The following is a 15,779-nucleotide window of genomic DNA, read 5'->3' on the forward strand; positions in this document are numbered from 1 at the left end:
GAAATAGAGGAAGAGTGCCTCAAAGGTAAAGTACTTGAGTAAATATTTCAGTTCCATGGCATTATTATAGGAGAAAAATATAATAAAAACGGTGTTACTAAAATCTAAATATATGGTTTAGAAGGTTTGTTTTTACAAAACTGATGTCTATTTCTTTTTCAGCCACATCTATTTCAATCCATTTTACTTTCCCCTGATGTCGTGGATTCACAGCTGTGTAATTCCATCACAAACAAGCCTCAGGCTTGTGTTTATACTGTAAAGGGACCAAAGCCGATTATGACCCCGGGCCCGGAGGCAGGGCCGCAGAGGTGAGCCGGACACTTGATTGGTCGCCGGCGTATCAGGAAGTGCGAGGCAACCAATGGAGCGGCGCAGAGATTTATCCCTGCGTGTGACCGCCTCGACCTGCTGTACCTGTCAACACAATGCACTTCTTCAATGAAGGTAATGAGTTTTCTGAATGTTTTTCTCTCAACAAAGCAGCTGTTTAACCGGGGCTGAATTGGTTGTAAAAATAACGGAACACTAATCATCCCCGGCGGCGGTGTGCGCGCTTTTCTGAGCGAAGTTGAGCGCAGTTTGTCCCTTCTTATCAGCTGCAGCCGGACTGAGGGAAATGACATTGGTTGCCTCTCACAGGATGGAGTGGCTGCTCCAGCGCTGCTATCTGTCTGCTGTCTTTCGCCCGGTGCTGCTCATGATATGTTTGGTAAGAGCCGCTGTGATGATTTTCTCGACTTTCATCATCATTTCTCATTTGAAAACTTCCAGAAAAAAAGTCTACAGTAATCCATAACGGGAAGGTGTTGATGTCGGCAATGTTAAGTCGTTATTAATTGTTTTATTTCTAACGTATTTGCGTTGGATTTACGCGCATCTGCATGTTGCGGTGATGCTGCGCGCTGCGCAGAAGTGGGACGGATTATAAATGGGTCCAAGTCAAAGCCTACACTCATTTATCTGTGACAGACAGCGCCAAAATAATAAGAGGATGAATACTGAATCCAATCCAAACACGGCAATCCTCTCAGAGGGCAGCAGATAATTAAATTGAGTTATGACTTATCATCCCAACATGAAATAACACGAAACAGCCAACTGATGACACATCGCCCACAAACATGCTCTGAAAGTCTGCGAGGTCACTTTTACATTTCAGCACTTTGAGAAGTTCTGATTCACCCCTTCAGATCTTGGTCCTGTTCGTGTCCATGTACCCCGGCTTGTGGTCCGTTTGGGTCCACATCCACTCGGCCTTCACAGGGAGCTACGTACCAGGCCACCACTCAGTCCTTCTCATCAACAGCCCCAACGAACAGGCGGCCAGGGACATCAGCAGGTACGGTAGTGAATCAGAAAGGCTCACGTCTTAACAGTCACACTACTGTGAACTTTAAGAGTGGTTTCACATGTATTGTTGATTCAACAAGCATGTTTGTGAATTTTGTTGCCGAGAGTGAAGTAAGAAGATCGATGCCACTCTCATGTACAGTTAATGTGGAGCTAGAGCTTGCTAGAGTTGCAGCTTGTTAGCTTAGCTTAGCACAAAGACTGGAAACGGGGGGAAACAGCTAGCCTGGCTGTCCGGAGGTTACTTGCTAATTAAGACACTGTATCTTGTTTCATCCGCATTAAAAACAAACTGAGCTAAGGTGTTGCCGCCAGTGTTCGTGCTATGCTAAGCTAAGCTAAGCAACGGATGGCTCTAGCTTGATATTCAGCAGACATGAGAGCAGCATCGATCCTCTCATCTAACTCTCAGCGAGAAAGCAAAGAAGCCTATTCCCGAGCTGCCGATACCAAATCCAACTATTCCTGTAGTCTCGATGCCAATTAAACTCCTTTCCTTTGGTATGGATTTGAAAAGTGATTTAAACAATTCAAAGTCAGTCAGCCAGGCATAAGTTTGACTTTTCTGTCGAGGGAAGAGATACGGTATTGTCAGGCCCGCAGCCGCGAGAGCGCTGCGTTTGCACTCTCATCTCCTTTGTTGGCATTTTAGCTGCATGTAAATGAGCTCTATTTACCAAGTGTCAAGACAGAAAGAAGCCAAAGTGCGGGTGCCAGAAATGTAAATCACCTCCTTCTGAGACGCTGGATGAAGGAGAGGGGGCACGGCTGAGCTGGTAATACACTATAACATCAGCCGAGCAGCAGCAGAAAGCGAAGTTTGCTGTCTTTCTCTGAATTGAGCGCATAGAAGTCGTTTCCTGCGGCCGCCATAATGAAGGGCTCTGTTTCATGCCGTGATTGATAAACAGCTGGTGGCTGGTGGTTAATTTTTCTCTCCTCTCTTTCCATGTCTGCCTCCTCTGATTCCATCCACGCTCCCAACGCTCCTGCCTCTCTTTCCAGGGCCATCATGGAGAGGCGGCTGGCAGCAAGTGTTAACATTCTCTCCAGGACCTCCACAATGTAAATCATATCTGCCCCCACCTTGACACAACATTGTGCCCAGCTGAAGCACAAGCACAAAGACCAGCTGAGTTATAACGCCTTGCACCTGAACACACATGCTCTGTTTTTCCTCTCTATCACGTAGCTGTGCAAACCACAAGCTGACCGGGCTGCATCTGAATGCGCTTACCAGTTTTCCCATCACCAGAAACCGAATGGCAGCTTTCCTGTTAATGGGTTAGCTCTCCTGTCAATGTGTAACCATGAACGGACCAAGAGAGGGGGTAGAGGACAGAGGGTAGCTGAATAGAGAAGGCAGCGTTAAACCAAACAGAGGTTTAGGCTAAAAATAGAGGATTAGTCTGGGTGTGTGTGTGTGTGTGTGGGGGGGTGGTCAGGGTTTTTTCTGTGCATGAGTGCAGGTGCGTCGTGAATGTTTTTCAGCTACGTCCAGGCACCGCTTATTTTGACGTTTCAGATGAGACGTGCTTAAATGTGGGTTCTTGGTTTGCGCTTTGCTGTCTCTCGCACACGGAAAAAAAAGCACCGTGCTTAAAGCCAAGAGGCAGTTTCGCGCTTGACACCGTAAAAGCCTGTCGGGAACGGTTTGACAGTATCGCTGCAAATCACCGTGGCCGTAATAAATGGCTGGGCAAGGCTTGAACGCTGTGTTCTTTCAGAAAATGCAGTTTTTCATGAAAGCTTTTATGCCGAATTTAAAAGCCCTGCATCCGTTTCAGTCCCTGCTAATTTACAATCCTTCATGTGCACGTGTAGTACGCTGTACAGTTCTAACATCTTTCGTTTTCTGGTTCTTTAGGTACTACTGGAAAGGTGAAATCCAGGATGCAAGTGAAGTTCTGATGGTAAACTTCCTGAGAAAGTCGTTGTGCGATCAGCGTGTACTCAGCAGGCATGTTGGAATAGAAAGCAGAACTGTAAGATGAGATGTTACTGTTGTTGCAGCTGGTGAAAACTAAGACCTCCAGGATCCGGCAAGTCATAGATTACCTGAGGTGAGATGCTGCTTTATGTTTTGGTTATTTGAGATTATAAAATCACTGTTGAAGTTTCAGATTAACTCAGTGCTCCATGAATTGCAGAAGCTGGTTGACGTACTGTTGCGTCTGCACTTTGACAATTTGCATGCCAGATGCAATATGCACTACTTGAAATAACCATTCCGGTACAACACCATCAAATAACCATTAAGAGATAATCATCTTTCTTCTCATTTGGCCATTTGTCAAAGCAGCAGCAGACTATTAGACTTGCTGACGTGCCGAGTTGTTGAAATTGCTTACAGACCTCACGTAATGGATTATCAGGACGCCCGGTGAAGACAGGCTTCCTCGCAATGTGACCTCTGTTGTGTTGCAGAGATGAATTTTAAAGCACCTGAAAAGTGCTTTAAGAGCTTGCTTTTCCCCCGAAAGCCTCACTCCAGGTCAAATGAAATAATGGCAAAAAGCTAGGAAAGAAAGTACATGTATTGGTTGCTGCTTCCTGCTTTGCCACAGTGCAGATGCTCATTTGCTCTTTGCTTAGCTGATATTTTTGCTTCTATTACAAATTTTTTTCTTCCTTGTCTCAAACTACAAAACCTTGACAATAATCGAAACCCAGCAACCTGAACAGTAGCTCAGTGGACTTCAGACTTGTGCCTTACAATGCACAATGCCTCTCTGTTCATCAGAATCAATAAAGAGCACAGACTGTCATTCATTGGTGCAGAAGATTGTCATGTTCAGACAAGGATGTAGGAGCTGTGGAAGTCTCCTAAATTCCACAACACTCTGCTGGTGAGTTAGCTTATCAGAACTCAACTCTAAAAGATTTAAATGGGCAGCTAACTCTAGATGAGACCATTTCCCCAAGACTCACTGAAACAAAACCAGTGAATTCATCTGCTGCGAATGGGATTTCTGCCTGCTGGGTGCAAAACTTAAAGATAAGTGCAAGACTGTACTCCTGCAGAGGGCAAAATTTATGGATTCAGCTCAGCAAACTCCAGCCTGGGACGTCTGGCGGACAGCCAAAGGTGGGCATAAACACAGACCACAGTCGCCTGCGACAGAACAACAGGTTCAAACCATTAATAAATCTCTATTTGACAGAAGTGAAGATGAAAAAGTGGAACTAATTGACTCTAGAGACGCCGCTTAGACAGTTAAAACGTTCTGCATTCCATGTCCTGTTGTCTCAGCCGATTGAGGAACAACGTAGATTAATCATGTTATTCTACATGTGAGGTTTGCTGATGTTTTCAGTAATAAGTCTGAGTGGCTAAAGCAGGATTCACTGACCTGTTTAACTAACTGGAAGCCTTGTTATTATATTAGTGGACCACTGCCAATGGTCAACAGAGCGATCAACAGGTTCAGCAGACTCTTATCGCTAAATACGTGGCTCAGCGAAACCTGCGGTCTGAAGGGGATCAGCTGTATTGATAGCTGCAATCTGTTCCGGGGATGTAGGCATTTTTTCAGGGCAGATCTGGAGTTTAAGTACCGATGGACCATTTTTGGTTCAGCCTGCGATGCCCATCGGTCAGGCCGAAGATGGTGCATCCTGACACGCGGCAGCCTCGGGACCGCAGAGACAAAACATCACAGCCTTCAGTGTCAGCATGTTGACAAGTGGCTCATGAATCTCCCTCCTAATTCCAACTCCATTCACACCTTCCTCTCCCCTGCATTGCCCCTTTTGGGATTCGCTGAACTCAGATGAAAGCGCCGGTTAACCCTCCAGTCACTTCCACGCCGCCTGTTTCCACCCCAAGCGAGCACATTCTGTGACACCAACCTTGCAGATGATGATGATAATAAATGCCAGGAAGCTGCGCTGCCACATCTCGCATCACATATCAACACCGAGGACTCTGCCTGACATCAGTGCAGAGAGGAGAGAAGATGTGAGGACATACAGGGTCCCTGTCCCACTTCTGCTACCCCCAATATGCCTCTTTGTTCTTTTTCTTTCTATTCTATTACCTACTGGCCTGTGCAGTGGACCCCTGCCAAGGCTCAAACCAGGCTGCTCCTCTGTACTTAATTCTCCTGTTAGAGTGAACAAAATGTACTCAACCAAATCTACGGTGTTAGCAAATTTGATATAAAAACTGTGATGAAACCAAATTTAGTGCGTTAAAAGCTTTCAATTTAAACGTTAGGTCTCTGACAGGCAAATCACTTTTAATTAATGATTTAAAGAACCCCTCCCTACTTCACTTTTATGAGCTGAACAAGAACTGAGGGGCAGAGGGAAGGTAGAACTGCCATTTTTGTTTAATAACTCTTTTTTCATGCAAGCAGATGTCTCATGGAAAATTAACTTCTTTTGAATATGTTGCCCTTCAGTGGAATTCCTCACGTCGAGATGGATTCTTAAATGTCTGCAAGCCACCTAAACATGATGCTATGAACTTTTCTGATGACTTTGCTGAAGTGCTGCCTGTCATCTGCATTGACTTTGTGTAGTTATTGTTGTTGAGTTTATCATTCACGACTAGGACAATTCAGCTAAAGAACTATGTTGTATTCAGGGTAACTATGAACAATATACACTCATATAAAGCCTCCTATTGTTGAATAAAACCATTCAAAAGGCTGTTTCTCAACAGCTTGACACCTTCCTGGCCTAAACAATTATTTCGATGTTTTCTTGTCAGAATTTCGATTGCACGGCAACACCAAAGCTGCTTTTGTTAAAGTCCTGAATGACATCCACTTAAGCACAAACAGTGGAAAAGTTTCACTTTTGCATCATTGAATCTCAGTGCTGCATTAAGCACAGTGCTGAAATGGTTTGAAACCTATGTGGAGCACAGAGACTATTCTGTGTGGATCAGTAATTACTTATCTGAGTCTACAAAAGTGGCATGGAGTTCCCCAAGTCTCTATTCTAGGGCCTCTTCATTTCAACATTTACATGCTCCCACTAGCACAGACTAGAGAATGGCAGATGACACAGATTTAAGGATATCACCAGGTCACTATCATCCCTTACAATGAAGATACATTTCTCACCTGCTGCTATATTATGAACCATCCAGACCTCTCAGATCTGGGCCAGGTCTGCATGCTGTCCCCAGAGTCACAACTAAGCATGCAGCATTCAGTTTTTATGGACCACACATCTGCAGCAAACGCAAAAGTTAAATTTAGGGCTATTTATTCATATCTCACACTGCACACTGTCATTTTTATTATGTCTTTTTATATTGCCTTGCGTTTGCTTTATATCTTGTCTTAATGCCTTTATGTCTTATGTAAAGTATTTGAATTGCCTGTTGTTGAAACGTGCTAGACAAAAAAAATTGTCTTGCCTTGCCTAGAACAGATATGGGCTTCTGCTGTAGAATTCATCTATATTAAGAAATTTTGTGTCTTATCTGACATGTTTGTGTTTGCGTGGGTCCCTTCAAGGTCTGTCCACCCCTACGCAAATCCAGAAGTCCTCAGCTTCCCGGTGGAGGACGGCAGCCCTGCTTACATGAAGTGGATGGACGAAGCCATTCCAGACGACTGATACATCATTAAAATCAGAGCCAACCTCTGCGTGGACTGCAGCCAAACAAGCGAGCTGAGCCGTGTGCACAGGCTGTTGTTTGAAGGCTCTGGATCGAAGGGTTCTGAAAGCGCTGTGCTGAACTAAAGTTCAATACTTTACATTTATACTATTCTGTTGCTCTGACATTTTCACTTGCAAAGTCCACTGTGGACTGTGGAGATTCGTCAGTTTCTGTCCTTTAAAGAACTTTTACCCTTTTAACCTTCTTCTGATTGACTGGCAGATTAAAACTGCATAACACACCACCTCAAACACAGATCCGATTGACTGGTCAGTGCACAAAATGTTAAGCTGGAGGTAACCATAAAGTTACTTCTGCTGTGTGCCATTTTTCTAGCTGACTCTCACTGGTACCAGGCTGTCAAACGTAATCATGGAGTGAGTGAGATAATACAGTTCAAGATTTGCCCTCAGCGTCATGCATTCTTTGCCGACACCACATTATTTCTTATACATTGTTGCACCTCTTATACAGATAACACTATCTTTTCACAGCAGTGACCTTAGAGTATTTGCATTTCATGAAACATGCTCTGTAGTTCTGCTTTTTTATGCATTCATTTAAGACAGGTAGCCATTAAGGTTTGACTTTAAGGCCTGTTTAACAGGGAAAAAGTGTTGGTGTATCATCGTTGTTAGTGCTATGAACTGAAGAGTCAAAAGATGGTTCAGAGCTGTTAAATCCAGGAAGAGAAACCTGATCAGCAGCACTCAGAAGGACAGGGCAATCTACATGTACCAGCAGTTCAATAGATTATTGATCTTTCAGGCTGTAGAAGATTTCCCTTATTGATGCGAAAGATGCTCTAAGCATCACACAACCGTTTGCCTTGTGCAACTATGCTGAATCTCAGCACTGCTCAGCTCCTGGTAAGCTCAGCTTGTACTACTAAAACATTTAATACCATCACTCCAGTAACGCTATGCAGAACCGCAGAGGAGAAATTAGCAAACAATGATAATGACTTCATTAAAAAAAATGTTTTCACTACTTTGTTTGTGTCTTGAAGAACTGATGCTGATCCGAGCAGGCCTCCCTTGGATAACACATCCTTGATCTCCACAGGAGTCGTCTTGCAAAAATAAAACTCATATTGAATCACAAAAGCGGGCTAATTTGTTGATCAACTCCCAACTGCACATGCACATCTGGAGAGCATCACGGGTCAGAGTCTTCTTATCTGGATTCTTGCTTTTATAAATGTGCATTGGAGATGTGGTGCTCGACCACAGAGGTGGAGCATGAGATTTTTATTATGTGCCTGTAGATTTTGTGTTAATTATATTTCAAAATGAACACATCTGCCAGGTATACCACGCCATATTTGCGAGCATGCCGGTCAGCCATGCATGCTTACCTCATTATACAAGAATACACACTAAGCCTCAGTCTGCAAAAGGGGTTCCGGCACGAGGCCCCAACAAAGGAACTGCAGACAGGGTTTTATCCGGTGTTGTGTCTGTGGAGCCAAAATAATCCTCCCCATCAGGTCCGGAGATCAGGCCATTTGGTGGCAGTGTGTGTGTTTTGCTGTGTATGTGGGTGTATTTTTTACTTCAATGCATATGTGTCCGCTCACAGCATGTGTGGACAAGCCATGTTTGATATGCCACACACACAAGAACTGTATGAGCAGTTGTGACCAGTGACACTGGGTGAAACAAATGCTGCAATTCACGAGTGCAAAGAATGAAAAAGCATCCTGCAATACGATTAAGTGTTCACTAGATGGTGGTGTTTCAATATACATAACAGCACATGCAGCAAGCACCAGACATCCACCTGTTTCTCATATGGAATGAATGCAGGTTGTCTGCATCCACTCATTTCCCAACCCAATATAAGAGCCAGTATGAAGATAAATGTGCCTTTCCTGTATATTTGAATCCTTATTTTCAAATCCTACAAACCTTAGTCATCACTGGCTGCTGTACACCACATAGATAATTAGTTTTCGCTCCTCTAAATACTAAATGTACTTGGTGTGTAGAATCTTTGTCACTTGCTATTAATTATTTTCGACTGAATATCTTCAGTAAAGACCTTCTCTACAGTGCATTCAGTCAAAGCCCAATTGGTTGAGGCAGCTAAAGAGATACCATAAATTTCTACATGAATATTTTCCAAGTTGAGTAAACGCAAGAGACATATGGCCGATTCTTTATTCTTCCTGCGTGTCATTAAATTCTCCGTGGGATTCGGAGTTAGGGACAGGATAATTAAGAATAAGCCGTAAGAGGCAGACACTGATAACATGCTCCCACTGAGCAATTCAATAAACGGGGGATAATAATGCACACACACACACACACACACACACACACACAGCTATCTGATCCAGCAAGGCAACGATGGAGAGCTAACATGGGATTTTCAATGAACTTGTGTGTTATTAAATTGGTTAAACAGAAGAAAGAAGACTGTGGCGTATATGAATGCGTAGCTCGTGACAGCAGCAGTGAGGTTAATAGCTGTCACGGGTTCCTTTTCTATGTGAATTCAACTCTGTATTCCAGTTCCAACAACACAGCTGACATTTTGACATGACAAACCATTAAAAAGCTGACCCGGAGTGTTGTCCAGCAGTGCTCCAACCCAGTATTAGGTCATGGGCAAACACAGCTTAGGAACTCAAACGCTGCATGCACACACATCTAATGAAATTTTTTTACGTGCTCTTCGTATGGCATCTGACAGCAACTGTACTGAGCTAACAGTTGTCTCAGTTTTCATGAGTGGATAAAAACAGGCTCCTGGTGGAGTTCTGAAACAGGTGAGAAACAGTTGTGACAGCTGAGGGAGATCAACGTGGTAGAGACAGAGGAGCAGCAAGGAGTCGGAGCGTTTCTGAAGACTGTTCTTTGTTCTTTAATTTTATGTTCCCCGTTAGCTTCCACAAAGTGGTCACTAGTCCTCCTGGGGTCAACACGAGAACAACAAAAATAATAATTTAAAATCAGAGCATCGATAAGACAAGAAAATGCAACACAATATGAAGATAAGGGAATATGTGAGATGACTCAGAAAGAACAACATAGCGCTAATGTGGCTGCTCTTGTCTTAAGTCCTTTCATAATTCTGCTTGTATATTCATGCAGGGCACGTTTATTCCTACAGCACTTTGAGGCAATTTGAAGTGCTTTAACAATGATCGCTATGTGGCAATCATGTGTCTGACAAATCGATTGATTTCTGTTTCTGTAAGTCATCCCATTTTCCTTTGTTTTCTCTTGCAGACATTCAATGATGGCAAACCTTGTGAATTAGTACAACATTTTGTGCAACCTGTGAATTTAACAGGGAGCTGATCAACACAGCACACTGCTTGACACTCTCAATAAATTAATAAGATTTGCTAACTGATATTTTTGAGAGTTAGAAGACAACAGTTGGCAATGTTCAGTACATCAGTGCACCTGCACTCACCTGATCTGGATCAGAAAGCTAATTTGGTGTCATATTCTTACTTTTAACGTTGTCTTTGCACTACTGGATGTAAGCACGCAAGCACAGATGACTTTTGGTGACTGGGGATCGGTGCCGTCTTCGTGCAGAGTGGGGCAGTCTGGAAAAGGGGCTGGAGCTGCCCCTTGTGCTGCAGGTAGGAGGAATATTTTAGCCGCGGACAGCTTACTAATGGGCCAATAGGAGAGTCCTGACCAGCGGGAGGTGCAACATGATTATACAGCATCCCAGCTCTGCTTCCAAGGGCAGATGATCTACTTTTTTAATTTGAATGCATATTTTAGAATAAAATTATAGCCTTTTTTCGGCTTTCTTATAAGTTTTGCCTTATTGAGTAATATGCTCTCACAGTCGACAGAGATGGAATTTTTAAATAGATTCCGAATGAGCTTTCATATTTAACATAGCGCGGGCCGACTTGACACAATACAACCATTTGGACGCGCAGAGGAAGAGGAGATTTGTGCTCACTGACAAACAGAAGCCTGCATGAAAGATGACCATTAGGCTTAATGAGCACGCATCACAGTCACAACAGGGCTGCGAGAAACAATGACATGTGGAAAACTCTGAGGGGAGGAACACTGGTGTGGCGTCGAGACGGACAGAGGACTGTGAAGTGATGCCAAGTAGGACGAGTCTCATATTAGCTGTTTTTGAGGGCAAGTTTTCTGCAAAATTCATGGAAAAGTTAGTGCACCTTTAAAAAAAAGTATCCAGCCATGCATTATGAAACGTGTGTCGATATTCATGCATAACTACAGTTTTGGAAAGAATGCATTCCTAAATTAGCAAACTTCAGATTAAACACACCAGAATAATTAAGTAAAGAAGATTAATCTCATTCACTTTACGAACAATCAAGGGCATAGTTATTACTTAACGTTATTAGCACAGTTTGATTCTCACACTTTCGCAGTGAGCTTTGAGAGTTCTTGTGCATTCTTCGCTGGCTGCAGATTCATTAAAGATAAGATCTCAAACGGCCAAACAGATGATGTCTTACACGGCAGCTTTGAACTGGCCTAGTGTTCTGCGTTGCAAGGTCACGTGAAGGCGAGGGAAGGGTAATGGCTCAGTGCCAGAGTGAGTAAGCCCACACTAAAGGTGATTGCTTTCTTCCTTTCCCCAGCACCTCCTCCTCTTCTTCATCCCTCCCTCCCCATGCTCCTCCCATCTCCCTGCCTCTGTGCAACTCATAAATCACCACCTGCACTACATGTGTTCTTTGCACAGGCATCCACCCTCACAGAGAACGAGAATGAGAGAAATTGGGAATTAAATTGGAGACACTTGGCGAGGTAATAAAGAAGCTCATTTTCTTCTCCCGCACCTTCCTCCTGGCTCCGCTCGCTCTGCTCGCTCACTCCCCGAGCTGCTACGCCGACTCCGTCATCAAAACACACAGTGAGGCGTGCTGGCTCGCTCACACACACACACACACACACACACATAGTCTCACACTGGAGCCAACATTCAAGATGCAGCAGCAAGAGAGCCTGTCTTCAGACTCAGTGTCAGGTAAATGCAAAATTAGATGTGTATCTCTGTCATCAGTCTCTTTTCCTGCCTCATTATCCATCTCGTTTCCCCCCTTTGCCCTCCTCTCACTGTTAAATGACACCTTCTTATTTCCCCTCTCGTTTCTCTGGCTCCTCTCTCCCATTCTCCCTCTCTTGATCCATCTGTCCATTTTCCCTTCTGTGTTTTTTTTTCCTCTTATGTATGCTCATGAGTGCATGTCTTGTGCTATTAGAGTTGCTAATGATTGTTATTATAGAAAAACAGGAGGTGCACCTTTTTCCCATATGGCAGTGCTGGAAGGAGTACATTAAGGTGGAGTAGCTCCTGCTACTACGACTGCCACGCATCCAAAGCACAGCTGTGAAAGTACATATGGACGAGAGAATATTGCATTCTCCTGACCTAGATACAATGACAAAGCTTGTGCTACTTGGGATCTCCTTTAACTTAGCAGTAAAGTGTTGTTTTTAGTGTGCGGAGGGTCGGCACGATTTGCATTCTGACTGCTGTGGAACGTTCAGTTCATATATGAAATTTAAAAAGTGAAACATCAAAGCAAAGCGGTTTGATTTGCTTGTGGAAGAGTCTGTTTAAATGTGCTGCGCTTGCCCCGTGGAGGCTGACAGTTGTCCTCGGTGGTGAGGATGATCCTGCTGGGTATTGAGCCGGAAACTGGATCGTGCACACATCTTCCCATTAGTTATGTAACTCACTTGATTGGAGCGAGTAAACCGTTCACCTGGGGGTAAAAATGAATTGTCGGGCAGGTTTGACATCAGGTGAGACCGCACTGTCGAGTCAAAGCATTTAAAATCAGAAGAATTGTAACAAGAGGTTGTTGTTCTTGTATCGTCGCACAGCATCAAACTCATTAACACCTCAGCAAATAATGAGACTTTTTATAGTGAAGGCAAAAAATTTGATTTGGATTCAATTTCAGCTCTGAATGACTCAAAAAAACAGCTCAAATTATGTTTTTAGCTTCTCATTCACAGACTTTATCATTATTTAACAAGCAAACAACTACCTGACTTGCCGCAGAAGTGAAGGTGCATCTATTCATATATTTACATTATTCATAGGAGTTTCTTTTCTGGGAGGGTCAGGGGGATCATATCCCTGCATGCTTTGGGCAGAAAGCATGGAAATTAGCTCATTACAACATGAATAGAAAGATACACAGTTGTCATTCTTGCATGGCTCAGGATTGTGAGAGGAAACTCTTCACGCCTTGCCCGTTGATTTGACTTTTTTAAATGCTTGCTTCTTTATTTTGGTTCATTCGGGCAAGTTTTCCCATCTCCCTCCAAGTTGACCACACTGCAGATTATTCGTTGTGAGACCATTTTGTTGTCGGACCACAAAAGAGGAAAATAAAGTCTGGTATGTGTTACATAATTCACCCAAGCAAATGAAATCTTCATTTTTTTGTTTTGATGCCTCCTGCCCGTGCCACACTGAAATGTGTGTGACAGTGACAGGTGGCATGCAAGGTACACAGTGCATCTTTTACTGTCTGGAATTGCAGGATGCATGAAGATGGCACTGATGGAAAAAAAAACAAACACTGGCTTCAGTGCCTGATCTCTCACTGTCTGTCTCTGTTTTACACTGAACTAAAATATAAGCGCAACCCTTTTGTCTTTGCTCCCATTTTTTTTATTTCAAGACATTTTCTGTGGACACAAAAAGGCTTACTTCTCTCAAATGTTGTTCACACGTTTTAAAATCCATGCCAGTGAGCCCTTCTCCTTTGCCAAGATAATCCATCCACCTGACAGGTGTGGCACATCAAGATGCTGATTAAACAGCATGATTACTGCACAGGTGTGCCTTGGGCTGGTCACAATAAAAGACAACTCTAAATGTGCAGGTTTATCTTGAAAAACAGACGTTCACTTTGGATTTCTTCACCTGCCAGATCGTCTGTGTCCAGCCACCAGCCAGCTGATGCAACAGTTGGTTTGCAGAACCAAAGAATTTCTGCACAAACTGTCAGAAACCATCTCAGAAGTTCATCTGTATACCACAACATGATACTGAGGCACAGTGTTGTGCCATTCATCCACTTCCATCACCTCATGTTGCAGCATGATAATGTGTGTGTGCAGATCCTTGCCATGTGCACACAATTCCTGGAAGCTGAAAACATCCCAGTTCTTGCATGACAGACACGTCGTCCACTGAGCATGTTTGGGACGCTCTGGATCGGTGTGACAGCGTGTTTCAGTCCCTGCCAATATCCACGGACTTCACTCAGCCATTGAAGAGGAGTGGACCAACATTAAACAGGCCTTGGTCATGTGAAATCTGTAGCTCAGTGCCTAATAAATGAGCAGCCCAAGTATCTTGGAAAAGGAGAAGCACTCAATAACACAGATTTTAACAAAATTTGTGAACAAGTTTTGAGAGCATTAAGCCTTTTGCTCACATGCAACATGTTTAACTTCAACTCGTGCAAAATGGGAGCAAAAACAGAAGTGATGCAGTTAAAGATTGAAGCTGCAGTCAGCGATCGGATTCTAAAAACAGAAACCTTGTTGTGCCTGAGTTCCACGGTTGGAGTTTGTTTAAATGACTCGCAAAAATAGCGAGTTTTAAATTGCGACTCCAAGTTGCACAGTGGCGTTTGGAGGAAGTCAAAACCTGATGTTGTTGTGGCTGCCACCGCGCCGATCGTGATTTACCGACACTTCAAACACATCATTCCTGCTCTGACGCCTCGTCTGTCACCCATCGCCAGTTCCATCCGAGCTCCCAGGTGAAATCATTATCAGTATGTTTCCTCGTTCTGGTTGATTCACGTCACCTCTGCTGCGCTTAACCCGCGAACAGCACAGCAGCACGGCTTGGGGACTGTGGTGCAGATGCACTGTTTGCTTCGTGGGCTTCTTAGACAGATGGGCATTATTAGGGGTGCGATCTCAGCATGAGCAAGAGAGGCATAATTTATCCTTAAGTGTGTTATAGTGGCCTACAGTGACAATAGCAGGTGGCAAGCAAGGATTACATAATGTACGCGAGTGCAAGGGAGAAATGTGAAGGTTCACAGGGAGGTAATAGGAGAAAAAGTGTAAAGCACCGATAAAATGACTTGTTTAACATGAAACAGAGGTAAACAATGTGCACTCTCAGCTTCTTCTTTCTGTACATTTCTGCAGCACGCTGCTCTGCTTTCCCTTGTGATGACAATACATTTTCGATTGCCTTCCTTGGCACAGTTTCTACAACAGTTTGGATGTGTAAAACTCTTTATCAAAGAGCCAAGCTGCACTGAAAAGAACTGGCAAACATTCCTTGAAATATGCGTGCATTTTCCATAGAGCATGAGCAGCAAACAAAAGACACACACACACATACAGCTTTGGAGAACAAGCAACTGGAGCACATGAGCGAGTCTGATGAAGCACATACAAAACATGTTAGCGCTGAACTTCTGTGTGTTGATCATTGATTCTCATGCCTCTCAGAGATAAAATGCATCCATTAAATGCAATGCAAACACAACACAAAGTCAGATTCTTAGTGAGTTGTTTTGAGATTCACGTTAAGCAGCTCAAGTGTTTCTGGAACTTGTGCTCATCTCGACTCCTTTATGAACGTGTGCAGTTTTTAATTCAGCCTGCTCTAGATTTCCGAAAGAACATAATAAGTTTGGAAAAAGTCTGACTCATCTAATCCTTTTTATTGCTCTGTACTAATGAATCAAAGGCGACATCTTTCGCCAAAGCTTCTGCATCCCGTTTCCTCTTGTTTTCACGGGGACCATCATCATTCAGAGCTGAGGTCTAACAATTTAATCCAATAGAAATTCATT

General features: G+C 43.5%; 1 protein-coding gene across 1 annotated transcript; it reads left to right on the forward strand.

Moving 5' to 3' along the window:
• Positions 1-600: 600 nt before the first annotated feature.
• On the forward strand, positions 601-7,260 carry zgc:63972 (protein CutA homolog). Its single transcript, XM_041960827.1, has 6 exons — positions 601-712; positions 1,194-1,342; positions 2,359-2,418; positions 3,221-3,266; positions 3,367-3,416; positions 6,828-7,260. Exons 1-6 carry the CDS (start codon positions 620-622, stop codon positions 6,928-6,930), a joined length of 501 nt encoding a protein of 166 aa, XP_041816761.1. The 5' UTR covers positions 601-619; the 3' UTR covers positions 6,931-7,260.
• The last annotated feature ends 8,519 nt before the right edge of the window (positions 7,261-15,779 follow it).

This window comes from Chelmon rostratus, chromosome 19 (assembly GCF_017976325.1).
Source record: "Chelmon rostratus isolate fCheRos1 chromosome 19, fCheRos1.pri, whole genome shotgun sequence".
Lineage (NCBI taxonomy): Eukaryota > Metazoa > Chordata > Actinopteri > Chaetodontiformes > Chaetodontidae > Chelmon > Chelmon rostratus.